At 37.5% G+C, this 16,488-nt stretch overlaps 1 protein-coding gene across 1 annotated transcript in view; it reads right to left on the reverse strand.

Annotated features, from left to right (window-relative positions):
* Positions 1–299: 299 nt before the first annotated feature.
* Positions 300–16,488, reverse strand: part of TRUB1 (TruB pseudouridine synthase family member 1) — a 36,329-nt gene continuing 20,140 nt past the window's right edge. The window contains exons 5-8 of the mRNA XM_077779542.1: positions 7,135–7,207; positions 5,715–5,854; positions 3,602–3,658; positions 300–2,835 (exon numbers count right to left, since the gene is read on the reverse strand). Coding sequence (XP_077635668.1) covers positions 2,579–2,835; positions 3,602–3,658; positions 5,715–5,854; positions 7,135–7,207 — 527 coding nt within the window. The 3' untranslated portion in view covers positions 300–2,578. The remainder of the gene's footprint in view (positions 2,836–3,601; positions 3,659–5,714; positions 5,855–7,134; positions 7,208–16,488) is intronic.

The raw sequence follows: 16,488 nt of genomic DNA on the forward strand, positions 1-16,488 counted from the left end.
AAAACAAAACAGTCGGTACTTAAATACTAGACTCTCAGGAGAAAATAAATTTATTGGTAAGTCTTGAACTTTTCAGAGAATTCTGATCAGTTCCAGCTGTACATGAGAGTTAAGAATGTTTTAAAGTGAAAATACTTTTAACTATTCATATATTCATAAATCTGACAACTATAAAAGGGGAATAGTTATTAAAATTAGTAAACTTAGCAAAAATGAAAAACGAATGGGAAGTTAAAAAGACAACATGCCATGAAAATACTTCTACCAAGTATTTACTGCAGAAATAACTCATACAAATGTATAAAGAAACCATTGAGACATTTACTTATATAAATGAACAAAGTATACAAGAAAAGTCACACAAAATCAAGTAAGAGCAATTTTGAACTCTTATCTACTACATTAGCAACAACATATAAACCCCCCACCCAAAGCTGTAAACTTTTAATGAACTGATACACTCAAATGGGGTCCCTGTAAAATGTTCTAACTCTTTGGGAAAGTAATAGGCGAATGTATGACGAGGCATAAAAGTGTTGTTATTCCCCTTAATCATCCCACTCCCAAGAATTGATCCTGATAAAATTGAAAATAACTTCAGGGTTCAGGAATTCGGGTAATGGTTTAAATAAACTGAATATGAAGTCCTTTGATTAAAATAATAATTATCAAAACTAAATACAAAGAGTCTGATAACATTAAAAAATAGTCGATTAGAAAATCTATGACTTAAGACTGTAATTCTGTAAACCAGAGAAGGGGAAATGGTAATACAGAATTAAAGTTCTGAAGTCACTGCATCAGGATGGTGAGGATTGTGGGTAATTTTTCTATTTGGCAATTTTCTTCAATGCTTTTAATATTAAAAAAAGATATAATCTCTCCTCCTCTCCTTCAGTAAATTATACATGGCAATTTTTAAGTTGAGAAATAGAGCAGAAATGCCCCAATTGTTTTCCAAAACCTAAATTTCACTCTGTTTAGACCTTAACTGGCAATGCACGATGACCTGCTGTAATCGGGGCAGCCACCACCACTTCCGTGCGAGACAGGCTGCGGGGCACAAGTCAAGTTGTCAGCTTTTGACCTACAAATTTGTGTGTTTGGTATTTTATGTCAATGTATTGAGATATCAAGCTCTTTTCCTTATAGTTTTGTGTGTCAGAATTAGTTTTAATATTTTCATATAAAATATGTTGTTGATGTGATGAAAATGCTCCACTGAGGCATATATAACCTTTTATACTGAATTTATATTCAGTTAACTACAAATAAAAGCCCATGACTTTATGTATTTAGAATTTTTGAGTTGGAGCTTGCAAACAAGCAACTACTTTTAAAAGAAAGGGAATCCATAAAAATCTAGAAACACCTCACTTATGAAATTTTAAACTATTCTTCCTTTAAAAACTAGATTTATCTGAATAAATGAAGCAGAATTTGGACACTTCCAAAGACTGGCAGTATAATATATTGCTTTCCCATAACAAAACTCCTTATATATGAAATTTACCATTTTGTGACATTTACAAATTGATGTTAAAAAGGGTTAGGGAACTTTCAGTAAACTATGTGAATGAAAATGTTTGAGAATAACTGTTTCAAAATTTTAGAGCAGAAGAGATTAGCTGGACATGCAGGGCGGCTATCTCAATGTGTATAAATATAATTTGAAAAAGCAAACTAAAAAAACACAACAGTATCACAGGGCTTAATGCCCTAGTATAAATAAACACTAAAAAATAGACAAAAGAAATTTTAAACTGAAGACCATTCCTTAGCTTACTTTTAAAAAACTATGCTATTTAGTAACTTGGTACAGGGCGGTTGACTGTGTGGACGAAATCATGAGGAAAGGATCACGTAGCTGCCAAAATATAAGGCTGTCTGTCCTTTGCGCTCATGGTAGACAGGAATTTAACTAAATATTTAGTCTTCTAGTTACACTGTTAGTGGTAGCAACAATAATTGGGTTTATTTACAAATATTTATTGTAAAAGTTTATTAGTTTCCAAGAGCTAAACAAATAGCTATTACCTGGTAAAGTATAAGCCTTATCAAATAAATGTTAATCACTGTAAACTCCAAAATGTACGTTAAATAATGGCCTTTTCAAACATAAGAATTTCAATACAACAGAGCCACTAGGAAGCCAAAGTAAAGTCAAAGTAACACCAATTTACATTCACTTTTGTGACGCCAAAGAAACATAGAGCTTGTGTTTCTTTTTCTTTGATTTGAAAATGTGTTCAACTGTTTCCAGGAAAAGACTGAAGAAAGATCAAAATCAGAGGGTTGATTTTCCTGAATCCAATCAAACAACATAATAACATCCTAAAACATTTCACAGTGAGGCAAAGAGCTGAACGAGTCACTGCAAGGCTATTTATAATGTAGAGCAGATAAATTGTACACCATAGAAACTGTCAATGATGGACATTTTTCTTCATGCGGAAAAAAAAAAAAAAACATGCGGGGAGGAAAAAAGAAACCGTTGTTCATCTTTTGCACGTAGCTTGCCATCCTGTACCCAGGACTCCAACGTCAACCAAGAAATGATGACAATCCCAAGCCAATCTTAAGATGCCTTAATCGTATCCTCTCCCTTTGTCTCATTTAGGGTTATATATTCACAGCTCAAAACTTGTTCATTAGACTCCCCGGGTTTTGACTTTTTAAGTGCCAAGTCTGCCGGGAGAAGAGACGAGCAATGCTCCAGAGACTGGGCAATGTCCTCGATTGTCCATCTGTCTTCAGGAAGGGCGTGCTCTTCAAGTGTAAACGGTCCCTGTTTGGTTCGGGTCAGCTCGAGGACGTTGGCACAGGAAGACAGCTCTTCGGCAACAGAAGGCGAAAAGAAAAGCCACAGGGTGAACGATTCAGTATTCCACGGTCATCATAATTTCTCAAATGATGGAACAACTTGACCCAAACCTCTCAAAACCACCCCAAATGTAAAACTGTAATAATCTAATCTAAGAACCAAGCGGTTTGAGATTAAGAAATGATGAAGCTGCAAAACAGTATTACCTTACACACTGCTTTAAAGTCTGCAAGGAACTTGCACATACTTTTCTTATTTAACCATGCAGCACGCCCATGAGGCAACTATTAATCTCCTTTGCAGATGAGGTAACCTGACCTGTCTTGTGCCGACTGCCAGGAAATGGCAGAGCCAGGGCTGCAACTTTCTAGCTGTTTGTAGGACTAAGGCTTCCAGGTTTTTTTGTTTTGTTTTGTTTTTTTAAACTCTTACTTACATCAATGAAAGTAACTTTTAGAAAGGCCTGTCTTTCTATCTTATCCCATTTGAGTTAAAATATCTTATACTTGCAATAATGTTGGTTCTTGCCTTCATTATTCCTATCTTCATTTTCTGTTCCTCTCTTTCTCTCCCTCTCCTGTTACAAGCATTTGACTGCAGCTGCTGATGCTGATAATTGTATGCCATAAACCTACGATGCTTTTGAAGCTGACTGCAGCAAGAGCACAGTTCCCTAAGGCCGGCACTCAGAGATATGAAAAATAGAAAATTCCCTCTTCCCATCAAAAAAGAGTATTACTCTCTAAATGATAATTCATAATTCATCTTTATGCTTACCTTTACCAATGTCACTGACCAAGCTTCTGATATAAAAACCTCCTCCACATTCAACATCTGGAATGTTAACAGTGACATGGTAAATTGCTAACCTCCTATGAAATCCACTTTACATAGAAATGATGCCCCTAAACAAATGTAAAAATGCACTATGCAAACAATCGAGTGATAAAATATTTATGCGCTAAAACATAAATTATTCATCCAACAGCATATGTGTTTGTGAGATTGAAAAGTCAGAGTGTGGGGAGAGCAAACAGCAGAGACTCGTGAACACATTTTAAAACAACTGGCAAGTCCCACCACGTTATTACTTTAGCCTTGTTCCTTTAATAGGTTTTAAATAGTGAGAAATCTCAGCTTTGCTATTAGGAGCTGAACATTTAAAAAAATATTTTCAGATCTGTACACCCTGTTCATTTAATCGGTTTTAAACAGTTGGACATCTCCGCTTTGCTATCAGAAGCTGTAGATTTTTAAGATATTGTCAGATTTATATACTCAAAAAAATACAACAAAAACCCCCTATCAGGGATACTAATTATGTTTGGGAAAATATACTACATGGAGAGCTGAGTCTATTTAAATGTTCTCTTGGAAATATTCCTGAAGAAACCATAAAATAACTAAGCTTACACAATGTTCCAGAGTGACTGCATATCTAAACATCTTAACACAGCATATTACATGCTTATTGGTTAAGAGCAGGGCTCTGGATTATTTTCATTCATCTACAAGACATCCTGAATTTCCACACAAAAGGACTATATTCCTGGGGTTTATAGTCTTGTCCTACAAATAAAGCCACTTGAGGGGAATTAATCAAAGCTCAAGGTTGGGGACCACTGCTGACATAAAAACTGAGCACTAGGATCAAAGTAGGTATATAATCACTCTTGCACTGTATTTGACTTTGGTGAAAAGACAACTCTTTTGGCCTATTACAAGATAAGTGAACACAGTAAGTATTCACAACTAAAATGCAATCAGAAAAATTCAAGCTTCTCGGGGCGCCTGGGTGGCTTAGTCGGTTAAGCGTCCGACTTTCGCTTAGGTCATGATCTCNCAACTGCTTTATTTTCATGAAATGAGTTATTTTTTAGTATGTTTTCCCCATTATTTGTCAAATATTTTATAATCAGAAAACTAAAGAAAAAAGTGACTTAATTTTTTAACTGCACAAAAAACCCCCACATTCTACAGGAGCTAATACACATTTAAATAGTATGGCAAAGCAAGAGAATATAGAGGAAAACAGTTCTGGGAAATTATTTCTAAAGGGAATCCTAGTTACTAGGCACTGTGAAATTAAAAGCAGTATCACCTTAAGGCCTAAGAATTTAGAACTACAGCTTTCGATTCTTTATAGCTTGTATATGTTCATGGCTTCAGTACTACTTTCTGCAACTGAGAGATCATAAAATTTCCAAACAATAGAAACTAGCACTTTGATTTTTAAATTTATTTCAAATATCGACTATAGATATATTCCAATTGATTACCTGAATTAAAATGTACCCCATATCTACAAAAACACTTCTACCTTACCCATTATCTCCATATTGTCAGGGTCATAGGCAATAACTTGCAGGTGACAAAGAAGGGAGAGAAATAATGACTCCACTCTTAGAATTTCTTGTCCAAAAACTAAAACTGTTTCATTTTAAAAGGGCAAATTAATCTAAATTTTAAAACTGAATGTAAACTACCAGGTACTAGCCAAAATGGAGGAACAAGCATCCATAAGATAATAAAACACAAAATATAAAATTTTGAAAGTCTGTATCTTTTACCTATTCTTTGCTGTTAGAGATCTAAGGTATGTTACTTCCAACTTTATAATAAGATAATAGGTATGTTACAAAATATAGATATTTATATCTAAGATAATAAGAAAAGCATTTAGAACAGCATTTCTGAACTTTCATGTAGCTATCAGTATTTTCATTAAATGTGTTATTAAAAAGATATTAACAAATCCTAACCTTACTTAAAGTCAAGTTTTAAAAATCTCCAACATACGAGGGATCCATTAAATTACACAAAAGTAGCCAAATGCAAAATAAAAGTACATGTAACTAACTACACAGGATTTCAAGGTTTTCCAGCTTACCTAATGTGAAAAATGGTGGCTGGAATTTCTGAAGGGAAAGGCTGTATACCGTAACTGGCCTGGCGGGTTTTGCTTCTACTACTTCACCTCTCTTCATCAAGGTGGAAAGTCTCTGTCCGTCTTTCTTTAATGCAGAATAACTTGCAAGATAATAGAGGGAGAGAGGGAGTGAAGGAGACAGAATAACTCCAGATTACAGCATGGAAAGAAAGGATACCAGCAGCACTTAAATGGAAACTCCTTCTAAAATACGAACTCATTTTTTCTTCTAACCTGTTCCCTAACAGTGCCAGGAATGGGATTCCTAAACAAACATCTTTGAAGCTAAAGCTCTAGATGGCACCCAATGAGCAATCTTGTCAATTTTAGCCTTTAACCTTCTCTGTGGAGATGACTATACATGTGTCCGTTCACTGGTCTGGGTTCTGGTCACAAGGGCCTCAGCTGTATTTCCTTGAATCAATTTCCTTTACAATAATATTCCTTTTAACATACAATTTATCAAAACATTTCAAAACACAAAGAAACAAATAATCTACAGATCTTAGTTTTGTGTGATAAAATTTTATTAGACCACAAAATCCTTGGAATAGTCCCAGGGAAGAAATTTCTAAAACTGCTCTTATAAATAAAATATAGATATGTTTAATTTATTTTAACAATAATGATCAAAAATAACATTTATCCATATCCTAGAAAAATTTTAAAACTTTTGTTTGAAGCAAAATTATGAAGACCCATTTCCCTGTAGATATTTCAGTGTTCTTGAAAAAACTCAAGACTTTAAAATAAAAAGTACTATATGCTAAAAGAACTGTCAGTAACTATTCCTGACACATAATGATACAGCCATTTTTTTAAAATAAAAAGCTATGTGCTTGAAATGGTAATGTGCACCAAAAATATGGTTAAGTGGTAAATCAATATTCTTATACTTTTAATAAATCATAACTTTCATCTGTTTCATTTGTTGCAGAGATTTGTGAAGCATAAGATTCTGGGCCCACAAGAAATGGTCCCAAAGCCCGAAAAAAAAAGTGCCCCCTGGCCTAGGAATCACAGCTCTGACACCAGCACTAGACAGAACTGGGCGCCTCGCAGCAATTCTGGGAAGACTGAGCTCTCTGTGCTCAGCCCTGCCCTGGGGCATGTGGATGGAATCCATAAGCACTGGACCAGCACGGATGACAAGCTGTGGCAATGGCCAGGGAGAGAGGAGGCCGTGTGGCACTGCCTCAGAGAGTACCGGAAGCTCTGCAGGCTGCCTAAGTCAGGCCCACAGCTACTTGAGCAGGTGCCGGTCAGATTGAAACATGCCTCACCGTACACAGAAGGGAGCCCTTTTTTTTCTCATTAAAGTGATGTTAAACACTAAAAAATAAAAAATAAACATTTCTCCAAATTCAATAATTGTACTTACAGGGGAGGTACCTGCATTATATTCCCAGTAAATTTCTGCAGAATGCCTTCAATATCTTCTTGTGTTATTTTATCTGCCAAAAATGAATTTAAAAACGTAACACTTAAACAACCACGGAAGGATATGTGCTATTTTCACAGCATTGAACGCTCTGAAATTCCAATTAAAATTTTTTATTTTTATTTTATTAATGTTTTTATTTATTTCTGAGAGAGAGCGTGAGCACGTGAGCAGGGGAGGGTCAGAGAGGGAGACACAAAATCTGAAGGAAGCTCCAGGCTCTGAGCTACCTGTCAGCACAGAGCCCGATGCGGGGCTTGAACCCACGAACCATGAGATCATGACCTGAGCCAAAGTTGGATGCTTAACCAACTGAGCCACCCAGGCGCCCCTAAAACCTTTTTTTTTTTAATGTTTGTTTATTTTTGAGAGAGAGAGAGAGAGAGAGTGTGTGAGCAGGGAAGGAGCAGAGAGAGAGAGAGGGAGACACAGAATCTGAAGCAGGATCCAGGCTCCGAGCTGTCCGCACAGAGCCCAGCACAGGGCTCGAACCCACAAGCTGTGAGATCACGACTTGAGCTGAAGTCAGGTGCTGAACTGACTGAGCCATTCAGGTGCCCCTCAATTAAAAATTTTCTAACAAAATATATAGGACAAATTCTGTCTTGTTGAGATGAATAAAATACACATTAATGAGATAAGGAGGAAGAAAGTCTTATATAGCCTAATATTAAGACTAATTTCTCGGGGGGCACCTGGGTGGCTCAGTTGGTTAAGCGTCCGACTTCGGCTCAGGTCATGATCTCACTGTTCGTGGGTTCGAGCCCCGCGTCGGGCTCTGTGCTGACTGCCAGCTCAGAGCCTGGAGCCTGTTTCAGTCTGTGACTCCCTCTCTCTCTGACCCTCCCCTGCTCACACTGTCTCTCTCAGAAATAAATAAAACATTAAAAAAAAAGACTAATTTCTCTTGCTTGAATTTTTTCTCCAATAAAAACAATTCAGTTATCTTACATACATTTAGTTGGCGCTTACTACAGCCTTTAGAAGAGCTGAGAAAAATGTTGCTTAGCTATAGAAATGGTACTGCGGCACTCAAAAATGAGGAGATCGGGAAAACAAGCAGAAAAACTCACATAAGTTTTTTTTTAATTTGAAGTATAATTGGCATACATGCTAATATTAATTCCAGGTGTACAATGTAGTGATCTGACAATATACGTTATGCAGTGCTCACCACCGTAAGTGGCGCAGAGCAAAACAGGTGAAGGGTATTAAGAAGTACAAGCTTCCAGTTATAAAGTAAGTAAATTAGGGGAATGAAACGTACAGCATAGAGAATATAGTCAACAATAACTCTGTATGATGACAGATGGTGAGCGAAGTTGTGCACCTGAAACTAATGTAACACTGAATGTCAACTAAAAAATCAATTAAAATTTTTTTCAATTAAAAAAATTTTTAAAAATACCCATAAGTCATTTAAGTTTCTCCACACATCAAATACTGTAAATAATGTACACGCTGTTGTAGACTATTAAGTAGTAACCACATCAAAACCTTTACCTGCTACTTCTATGTGGCATAAAATGGACACATTTACATTCAGTTCTGTCCCCAAGAAAAGCTGTATTTGTCTCCCTCCCTCCCTTCACTGCTTTTGGAATTTCTCTGTTCTCTTTAAACAAACTCTCTCAGGAGTCTGACTTTTGCTCAAAAATAAGCCAGTGCAAAAAGAGAATATACATAACAAGGATACCATGATTACTAAGCATTTCTTAAACAATGACTTAAGAAAATCTGAATGAAGACATAAAAGCTTTCAGTATGTAACTTAACAATGTTTCCAGCCTTGGTTTAATACTCTTTCATGCAAAATATTATTAGCTGTATTATAATCTATAAATATTATTACTATAATATTAAAATCTAGTTCTATAATTTTAACAAGACTATAACACACTGAAACTCAGTATTTGGGATTTTCATATGTATAGATGAATAAGTATATTTCCTATTCAATAATTAATTACAGAAACATTCTATAATTTGTTTAGGTCACAGTCAATGGAAAGGAATTACGGTGGTGCTTTTTCACTTTGTGGGAAATTTATTTAAACTTCTTATTTTAATACATAGTTACATTTGGTCTTATAAAATAACATTAAACAAAAACTAATTAATGTGCTTTGAATTATCACTGTACCACCAGAATAAAAATTAAAAAACAGCATGGAGTACTGTGCCCAGGGGTAAATATCAACACAGCAAGACAGTCGTAACCTCAGTGCGACCTTGATCCTCAAGTTAAACACAAACAAAAGACCAGAATCTATTAGACTCCAACAGAGAAGAGCTACAGAATGCAAAGGAATTTCTCCAACACCTAACAGTCCGAAAAGACAGTTCTCAGATGCGTATTCATACTGTTTCCAAAGATGTAGCTCGTGATGAGATGAGGATCTTCCCATGAAAAATGTTTGCTCTCCTGCAACATTAAACAATTACTGGTGGCACCTAAGCGATACAACGCTTTCAAATCCAGGCAGCCAGGGCTAAAGAAACGCTGCGGTTGGTAGCATTGCAGTGCACTGCCATTGCAACGTATTCTTAAGTTCATAGCTTAGCAATACATTTTCAAAATAAGACAAAATGGCTTTCTACTCCTGTTCTGGTGGGTCTCTTTCCTGACATTCCTGCCAATGTATATTCCTTTTCCTGCTTCAGTTGTTGTCTTTTACTCATACTCCCCAACATAAGATGCCATGACGTTCTCAGCATTCAAGAGTCTCTCACGGTTTGCCTCTTGAATGCTGAGAACAAACTGAGGACTGATGGGTATGGGGGGAGGAGAGGGGGGGATGGGCATGGAGGAGAGCACTTGTGGGGATGAGCGCTGGGTGTTATATGGAAACCAACGTGACAATAAACTACTTGTAAAATAAAATAAAATAAAAACATGAAGTATAAAAGGAAAAAAAAAAGATGACGTGACCTGTTCTTTGTCATTACTTCTGCCAGCCTCTCTTTTTGACTTAACATCTCAGGCATTTTGGGTTTGTGCTGTTCCTTCTGCAATTAACCATACACAATTCTTAACGGTTACCTACTATACATACACAGGTATTATCTCACCAATTCAATTCCAAGGCCATTAAAGGCAAAGGCAGCTTTTCTTCTTATATAATGTACACAATTACAGTGGCACTCAACACATTCTTGCTGAATCAGCTGAGGAATGATAGAATCTCAAGGTCAAAAGGACATTTAAAAGTCACCTAGGCCAATCATTCCTCTGAAGTTTGAATCACTGGACAAAAAGCCTATGCAGCAAGTTGGTTTATAGTAAAAGTGAAAATATTATTTTAGAATAAAATGATTGTTTTTTTATCATATGATTATTATGCTCACTACATGAGTATGTGGTAAAGCATGCTGGCTATCTCTAAATCTTGATATTAGTCCAATCTAAATAATAATTAATAAGAATAAAGACTCTACCTCCAAAGGATTTAAAAAGAAATGGAGAATAAAATCTCTAAAGCAATTATATCCAATAACTATCTAAGAGAAACACATTTGGTAAAAGAAGATGGGTATGATAAAAGTGTCCTAGGAATTGGGAATTAGAAACTAATAAATCATCAATATGCCAGCAGTATTCATTCAAAATTAATATGTATATTTTTTCATGGTTTTTTTTTTTTTTAGAGAGAGACACACACAGAGTATGAGCAGGGGAGGAGCAGAGAGAGAAGGAGATACTGAATCTAAAGTAGGTGCCAGACTCTGAGTTGTCAGCACAGAGCCTGAAGCGGGGCTCAAACTCAGGAACCACGAGATCAGGACCTGAGCCAAGGTCCAACACTTAACCGACCGACCCACTTAGGTGCCCCTGAAATTAATATTTTTAATGTTTTATTTATTTATTTATTTATTTTTGAGAGAGAGAGCACGTGCAAGTGGGGAAGGGGCAGAGAGAGAATCCCAAGCAGGCTCCATGCTCAGCATGAAGCCCGATGTGGGACTTGATCCCACCACTGTGAGATCATGATCGTGAGCCGATATCACGACTCAGACACTTAACCGACCAAGCCACTGAGGTGCCCCTGATTAATTTAAAAAGTCATTCTCATAAAATTAATATATATAAGATCATGTCACATATTATGATTTGCTTAAAATTTGTTGACTCTACCAGTGAACTTACAACATAATAGTTGTACTTAACTATGGATTTAATAAAAGCAATATTCAACCATGACAGAGTAACTGTTACTGAATAACTGTTACCATAAGCAGCTGTTTAATTGGAAAATACGTAATATACAATTGTTTTCAAACACTGGACAACAGACAGCAAGGACTATAATCCCTGAGAGAAGGGAAAGAAACAAGCAGGGCCTTTCTGAGGATCACTTGTTTTTGCTTGGAGGTACTTTCTGAACTGTGGTGTGAGGAAGGAAATCCCAAAAGAGCACTGTGACCTTGCTGCAGTAGGCAGCTAGGCCGACCTGAGCAGAAGGGGAGAAAGGAGGATGGCAGACAGGAAACTGCCCGGGACCACCCAGTCTCCGCCCAGAGACGGCCTCGTCTGCTGGAGACCAAGCTCTTTGGCTACCTTTCTAGAGTGTCTTTCCTCTTTGCTAAATAAAACCTTTATTTAATTCTCTACGGAGTCTCTCAGTTGAATTATTTCCTTCAAGAAGACAAGAACCAAGGAATTTTACAGTCCACCAACCAGTAACAATCTCACTGAATAAAAAGCAGAATTTGGAGAAACAGCAGCAGCTGGAATTTGGGAGAACCAAACAGAGAAAGAGATGTCTATAGGGGTCCACTTGAGACCGTCTCAATTCCAAGCTGCCCATAAGACAGCGAGTTGCCACAAAATTAACCAAAGAGCTGCTACCAAAGCTCTTACAAGGTGAAAAGAAGGATGAATTCCAACCATCCAGGGGAAGAAACTAGGCTGAACACCCAGGGTATGTGACAGAGATCCCAGAGAAGCCATGTTGGAGGAGCAGAGCTAGTCGGGACCTAAAAAAATGTCTACTTTAGATCTACACTAACAAGGAATCTACACAGTGACTCGAATCAGTGAGTTTAGCAACACTAAATGACTTAAGACCAATATTTAAAAATTAACTCCATTACTCTATACTAAGAATGAACAATTAAATGGAAATTTTTAAAATTCAATGTATAATAGCATTAAAAAATATGAAGTATTTAAGGATTTCATACACAAAAGAAATGAAAGATCTACATACTGAAAACTACAAAAATATGTCTGATATTTCAAAATAAAAAGGTTATAAAGGAATATTATAAACAACTCTATACCAATAAGTTTGAAAATTTAGGTGAAATGGATAAATTCCTAGGGTAATATTATCTACAATGACACAAGAAATAAAAAAACCCTAAGTTTTATACTTAGAAAAGAAGTCCAATCCATGATTAAAAACCTTCCTAACAAAGAAAACCTCTGATGTCTACCAGTAAATTCTACCGAACATTTGAAAAAGAAATAATGCCAATCTTACACAAATTCTAGAGAATAAAAGAGAGAATAACCCCCCAACCTATTTTATTAAGTCATTGTCACTTTGATATTAAAACCAGTCAAAGACATTAACAAGAAGGAAAAACAGAAGGTAATCTCATTCATAGACAAAGATGCAAAAATCCTAAACTAAATATTAGCAAACTAAATCCAACAATTTATATAAAGGATACCAGATCATGATCAATTTGGGCTTACTCTAGAAATGTAAAGTTACTTTAATATTTGAGTAAGGAGAAAAATCAACAGCTACAGAGAAAGTATCTGATGAAATTCAATGTGTGCTCATGATATTAAAAAAATAAATAAATGAAACAGTTGGGGTGCCTAGCTAGCTCAGTCAGTAGAGCATGTGACTCCGGATCTCAGGGTTGTACGTTCAGGCCTCACACTGGACACAGAGCTTATTTAAAGCAAACATAGGCACCTGGGTGGCTCAGTCAGATAAACATCTGGCTTCACCTCAGGTCATGATCTCGTGGTTGCTGGGTTCAATCCCTGTGTTGGGCTCTGTGCTGACAGCTCAGAGCCTAGAGCCTGCTTCGGATTCTCTGTCCCCCTCTCCTTCTGCCCCCCTCTCTCTGGAGCGCGCTCGCTCTCTCGCTCTTGCTCGCTCTCTCGCTCTCGCTCTCTCTCAAAAATAAATAAAACATTTAAAAATTGTTTAAATAAAAAATAAAACAAACAAAACAGTAAACTAGGTACAGAAAGCAACTTCCTTACTTTAATAAGAAAGCTATAGGGGCGCCTGGGTGCCTTAGTCGGTTAAGCGTCCGACTTTCGCTTGGGTCATGATCTCGTGGTTCGTGGGTTCGAGCCCCGCGTCGGGCTCTGTGCTGACTGCCAGCTCAGAGCCTGGAGCCTGTTTCACTCTGTGACTCCCTCTCTCTCTGACCCTCCCCTGCTCATGCTGTCTCTCTCTCTCTCCTAGAAATAAATAAAACATTAAAAAAAATTTAAAAAAAAAAGCTATAAAAAAACCTATAGAGAAAATATATAAAAAATTAGATTTGCTCTTTCAGATATAAAGATCTAGTCTAAAACCATAGCAATTAAGATAGTTCAGTGTTAGCACAAGAATAGACAGACTAGTGTGACAAAATGGATTCCAAACAAACCCGTATCTATAAACGTGACCAAGGAGGCAATGCAGTAGGGCAAAGTGCTGGGCCATACAGGAATATGCATATAGGAAGGGGCAAAAGGTGGATTATAGATGTAATGTGAAAGGCAAAGTAATAAAGCTTCTAGAACACAGGAAAATATCTTCATGTTTTGGGGGAGGTATTTTTTTTTTAACCAGGTACCAAAAGGACTGGGCTAATCACAAAGGAAAAGACTTAATAAAGTAAACTAAACTTAAACTAAAAACTTCTGTTTTCCACAACACAATTAAGAGAGGTAAAAGATAAGCCACAGAGTAGGAAAAAATATCTGTAACACATGTAACAAAAGAAGAACACATACCCAGAGTATACAAAGACTTTATACAAATTATAATTTTTAAAAAGGCAACTCAATACAGAAAGAAAAAAAACCCAAAAAGCAAACGGGCAAGAGACCTGAACAATACACAAAAGAGTATGGCTAAGAAGCCAAAACACATGCTAAAGTGCTGAATCCCATTAGTAATCAAATTACTATCACAATGAAATACCACTACACACTTATCAGAATGGCCAACACTAAAAGCCCTGTAAATGCCACATGTTGCCCAGGTCGTGGAACAAGTGGACTCCATTTATTAGTGGTGAAAATCCAAAGTTATACAATCACTTTGAAAACTGTTGATAATTTTCAGTACAGGAGGATTACCCTATGACCCAGCAATTCCACTTGGGTATATATCCAAGAGAAATGAGTATGTGTTCACCAACCAACAGGTACAAAATACACATAGCAGCTTTATTCATAAAGTCCAAATGTCTATCAACAGAGGGATGTCATATATGGAATAGGGCTTGGAAAGAGTTTCTAGGAATCTTCTATTTCTTGACTGGACTGGTAGCGGCATGGAGGTTTGCTTTGTGATAGTTCACTGAGCTGCAAATTTAAGTTTCATTCATTTTTCTTTGTGTAATATTTTATAATAAAAAGGTTTAAATACAAATAAAAGGCACCACAAGATGACTAATACCCATCGACACAGCAGGAGTGCTAGAGTGGGTGCTTTAGTTGTTTAAATTGCAATCTGAGACCCAACTGAACTCGTCAGCTTCCTCCAGGAAGTGCGGGCAGCAAACCACAGTGCACGAGGAGCCACTCCCAGTAGCTACATGAGCTCCGTCCACTCGAGAAGACCTTGGTAACATCCTATCTTGGGCCCTAGGAGTTGCAGTGTTTAGAACAGAGGATTAACATGAGATAACACTTTCCTTTCACATTTCTTGCCTCCCAATAAAAAAAAAAAAAACCACAAGAGAGAGAGAAAAACCTATTCTTATCACACGAGCAGTCAAGCCTTCCCAGAAGCTTGGCCCGCATCTAAGACAGCCTGGGAAGCCATGGCCCTCGTGTCCTGGGCTCAGTGAAGAGCAGATGAGCACAATGAAGCCACGTGTCCTCAGAGAGGCCTGCAGCAATCCTGCCTAAGACTTAATACCCGGATGGGGCCAAGAAAAGAGCAGCCCAAGGTAGGAGGAGGCTCTGCCTTCTGTGTGACTCAGCTGCCATCTCACCGTCCTCTCCTGCCTGCCTTATTTATCCATACCCCGTGCTTTATTTTCTTCTACACGCCACAGACTGTCCTAGACACCAAGGAAAGAGACATGGTCTCAGCCCCACAGTTTTGGGATTAAGACGCAAATGTGTACTTACAAATGGTGAAAAGCTATTTAGGGATAAAGGAAGGTGCCATGAAAGAAAAGAAGGGCCCTATTAATATGATTTGAGTTTTGAGTCTACGGAGCCACTCCCGTTTTCTTATTCTTCGGCGCTAACTTTCAGGTATCTGAAACAACAGCTAAAAATAGCGCTTGTGTAGCTGGAACCAAAGTGACGTAAGAGCATTCATTTGCCACTTACTGCATACGGCCTTAGTTCCCTGACCCCTGTGTCAGTTGCTCTCAAAAAGTCAGTTAAGAACTGCATCTTGATTGTTACAGTGACGTGGTAGGGTGGCAACAGCAGCTGCACTTCATCACTGGGGACTAGGGATGGCGGACGTCCCTCCACACGCAGGACAGGTAGCACAATGAACTGTTCTGTGCGCTACATAACTTCTGGATGTCTGCCAGATAGTCATGTGGGTGAAAGCCTGTTGATAATCACCTGAGGCTACACTCTCAGACCATTTTCCATTTAAACACAAAGTCTTTTTGTCCTGTTTTTCATATACTGAATTCTCCAATCCTGGGCCATCAACACAACATACCGACTGAGCCACCCAGGCGCCCCATAAGTACAGTTGACTCTTGAACAACACAAGGGTTAGGGTTATGGAACCCGCATGAAGTAAAAAAACCTACGTATCACTTCAGATTCCCCCAAAACTTAATTACTAAGTTTGCTGACTGAAAGCTTTGCCACTAACATACACAACTGATTACCATATATCTCGTATGTTATATATATTATATTACATATAGCTTATAGTAAGCTAGGATGTTACAGAAAATCATAAACACATGAACGGTACTATACTGTATTTATTTTTAAAACTCATGAAAAAAAAGGGGGGGGCCCTGGGTGGCTTAGTCGGTTGAGCGTCCGACTTTCGCTTAGGTCATGATCTCGCGGTTCGTGGGTTCGAGCCCCGCGTCGGGCTCTGTGCTGACTGCCAGCTCAGA

This window comes from Crocuta crocuta, unplaced genomic scaffold, assembly GCF_008692635.1.
Source record: "Crocuta crocuta isolate KB4526 unplaced genomic scaffold, BGI_CrCroc_1.0 scaffold138, whole genome shotgun sequence".
NCBI lineage: Eukaryota > Metazoa > Chordata > Mammalia > Carnivora > Hyaenidae > Crocuta > Crocuta crocuta.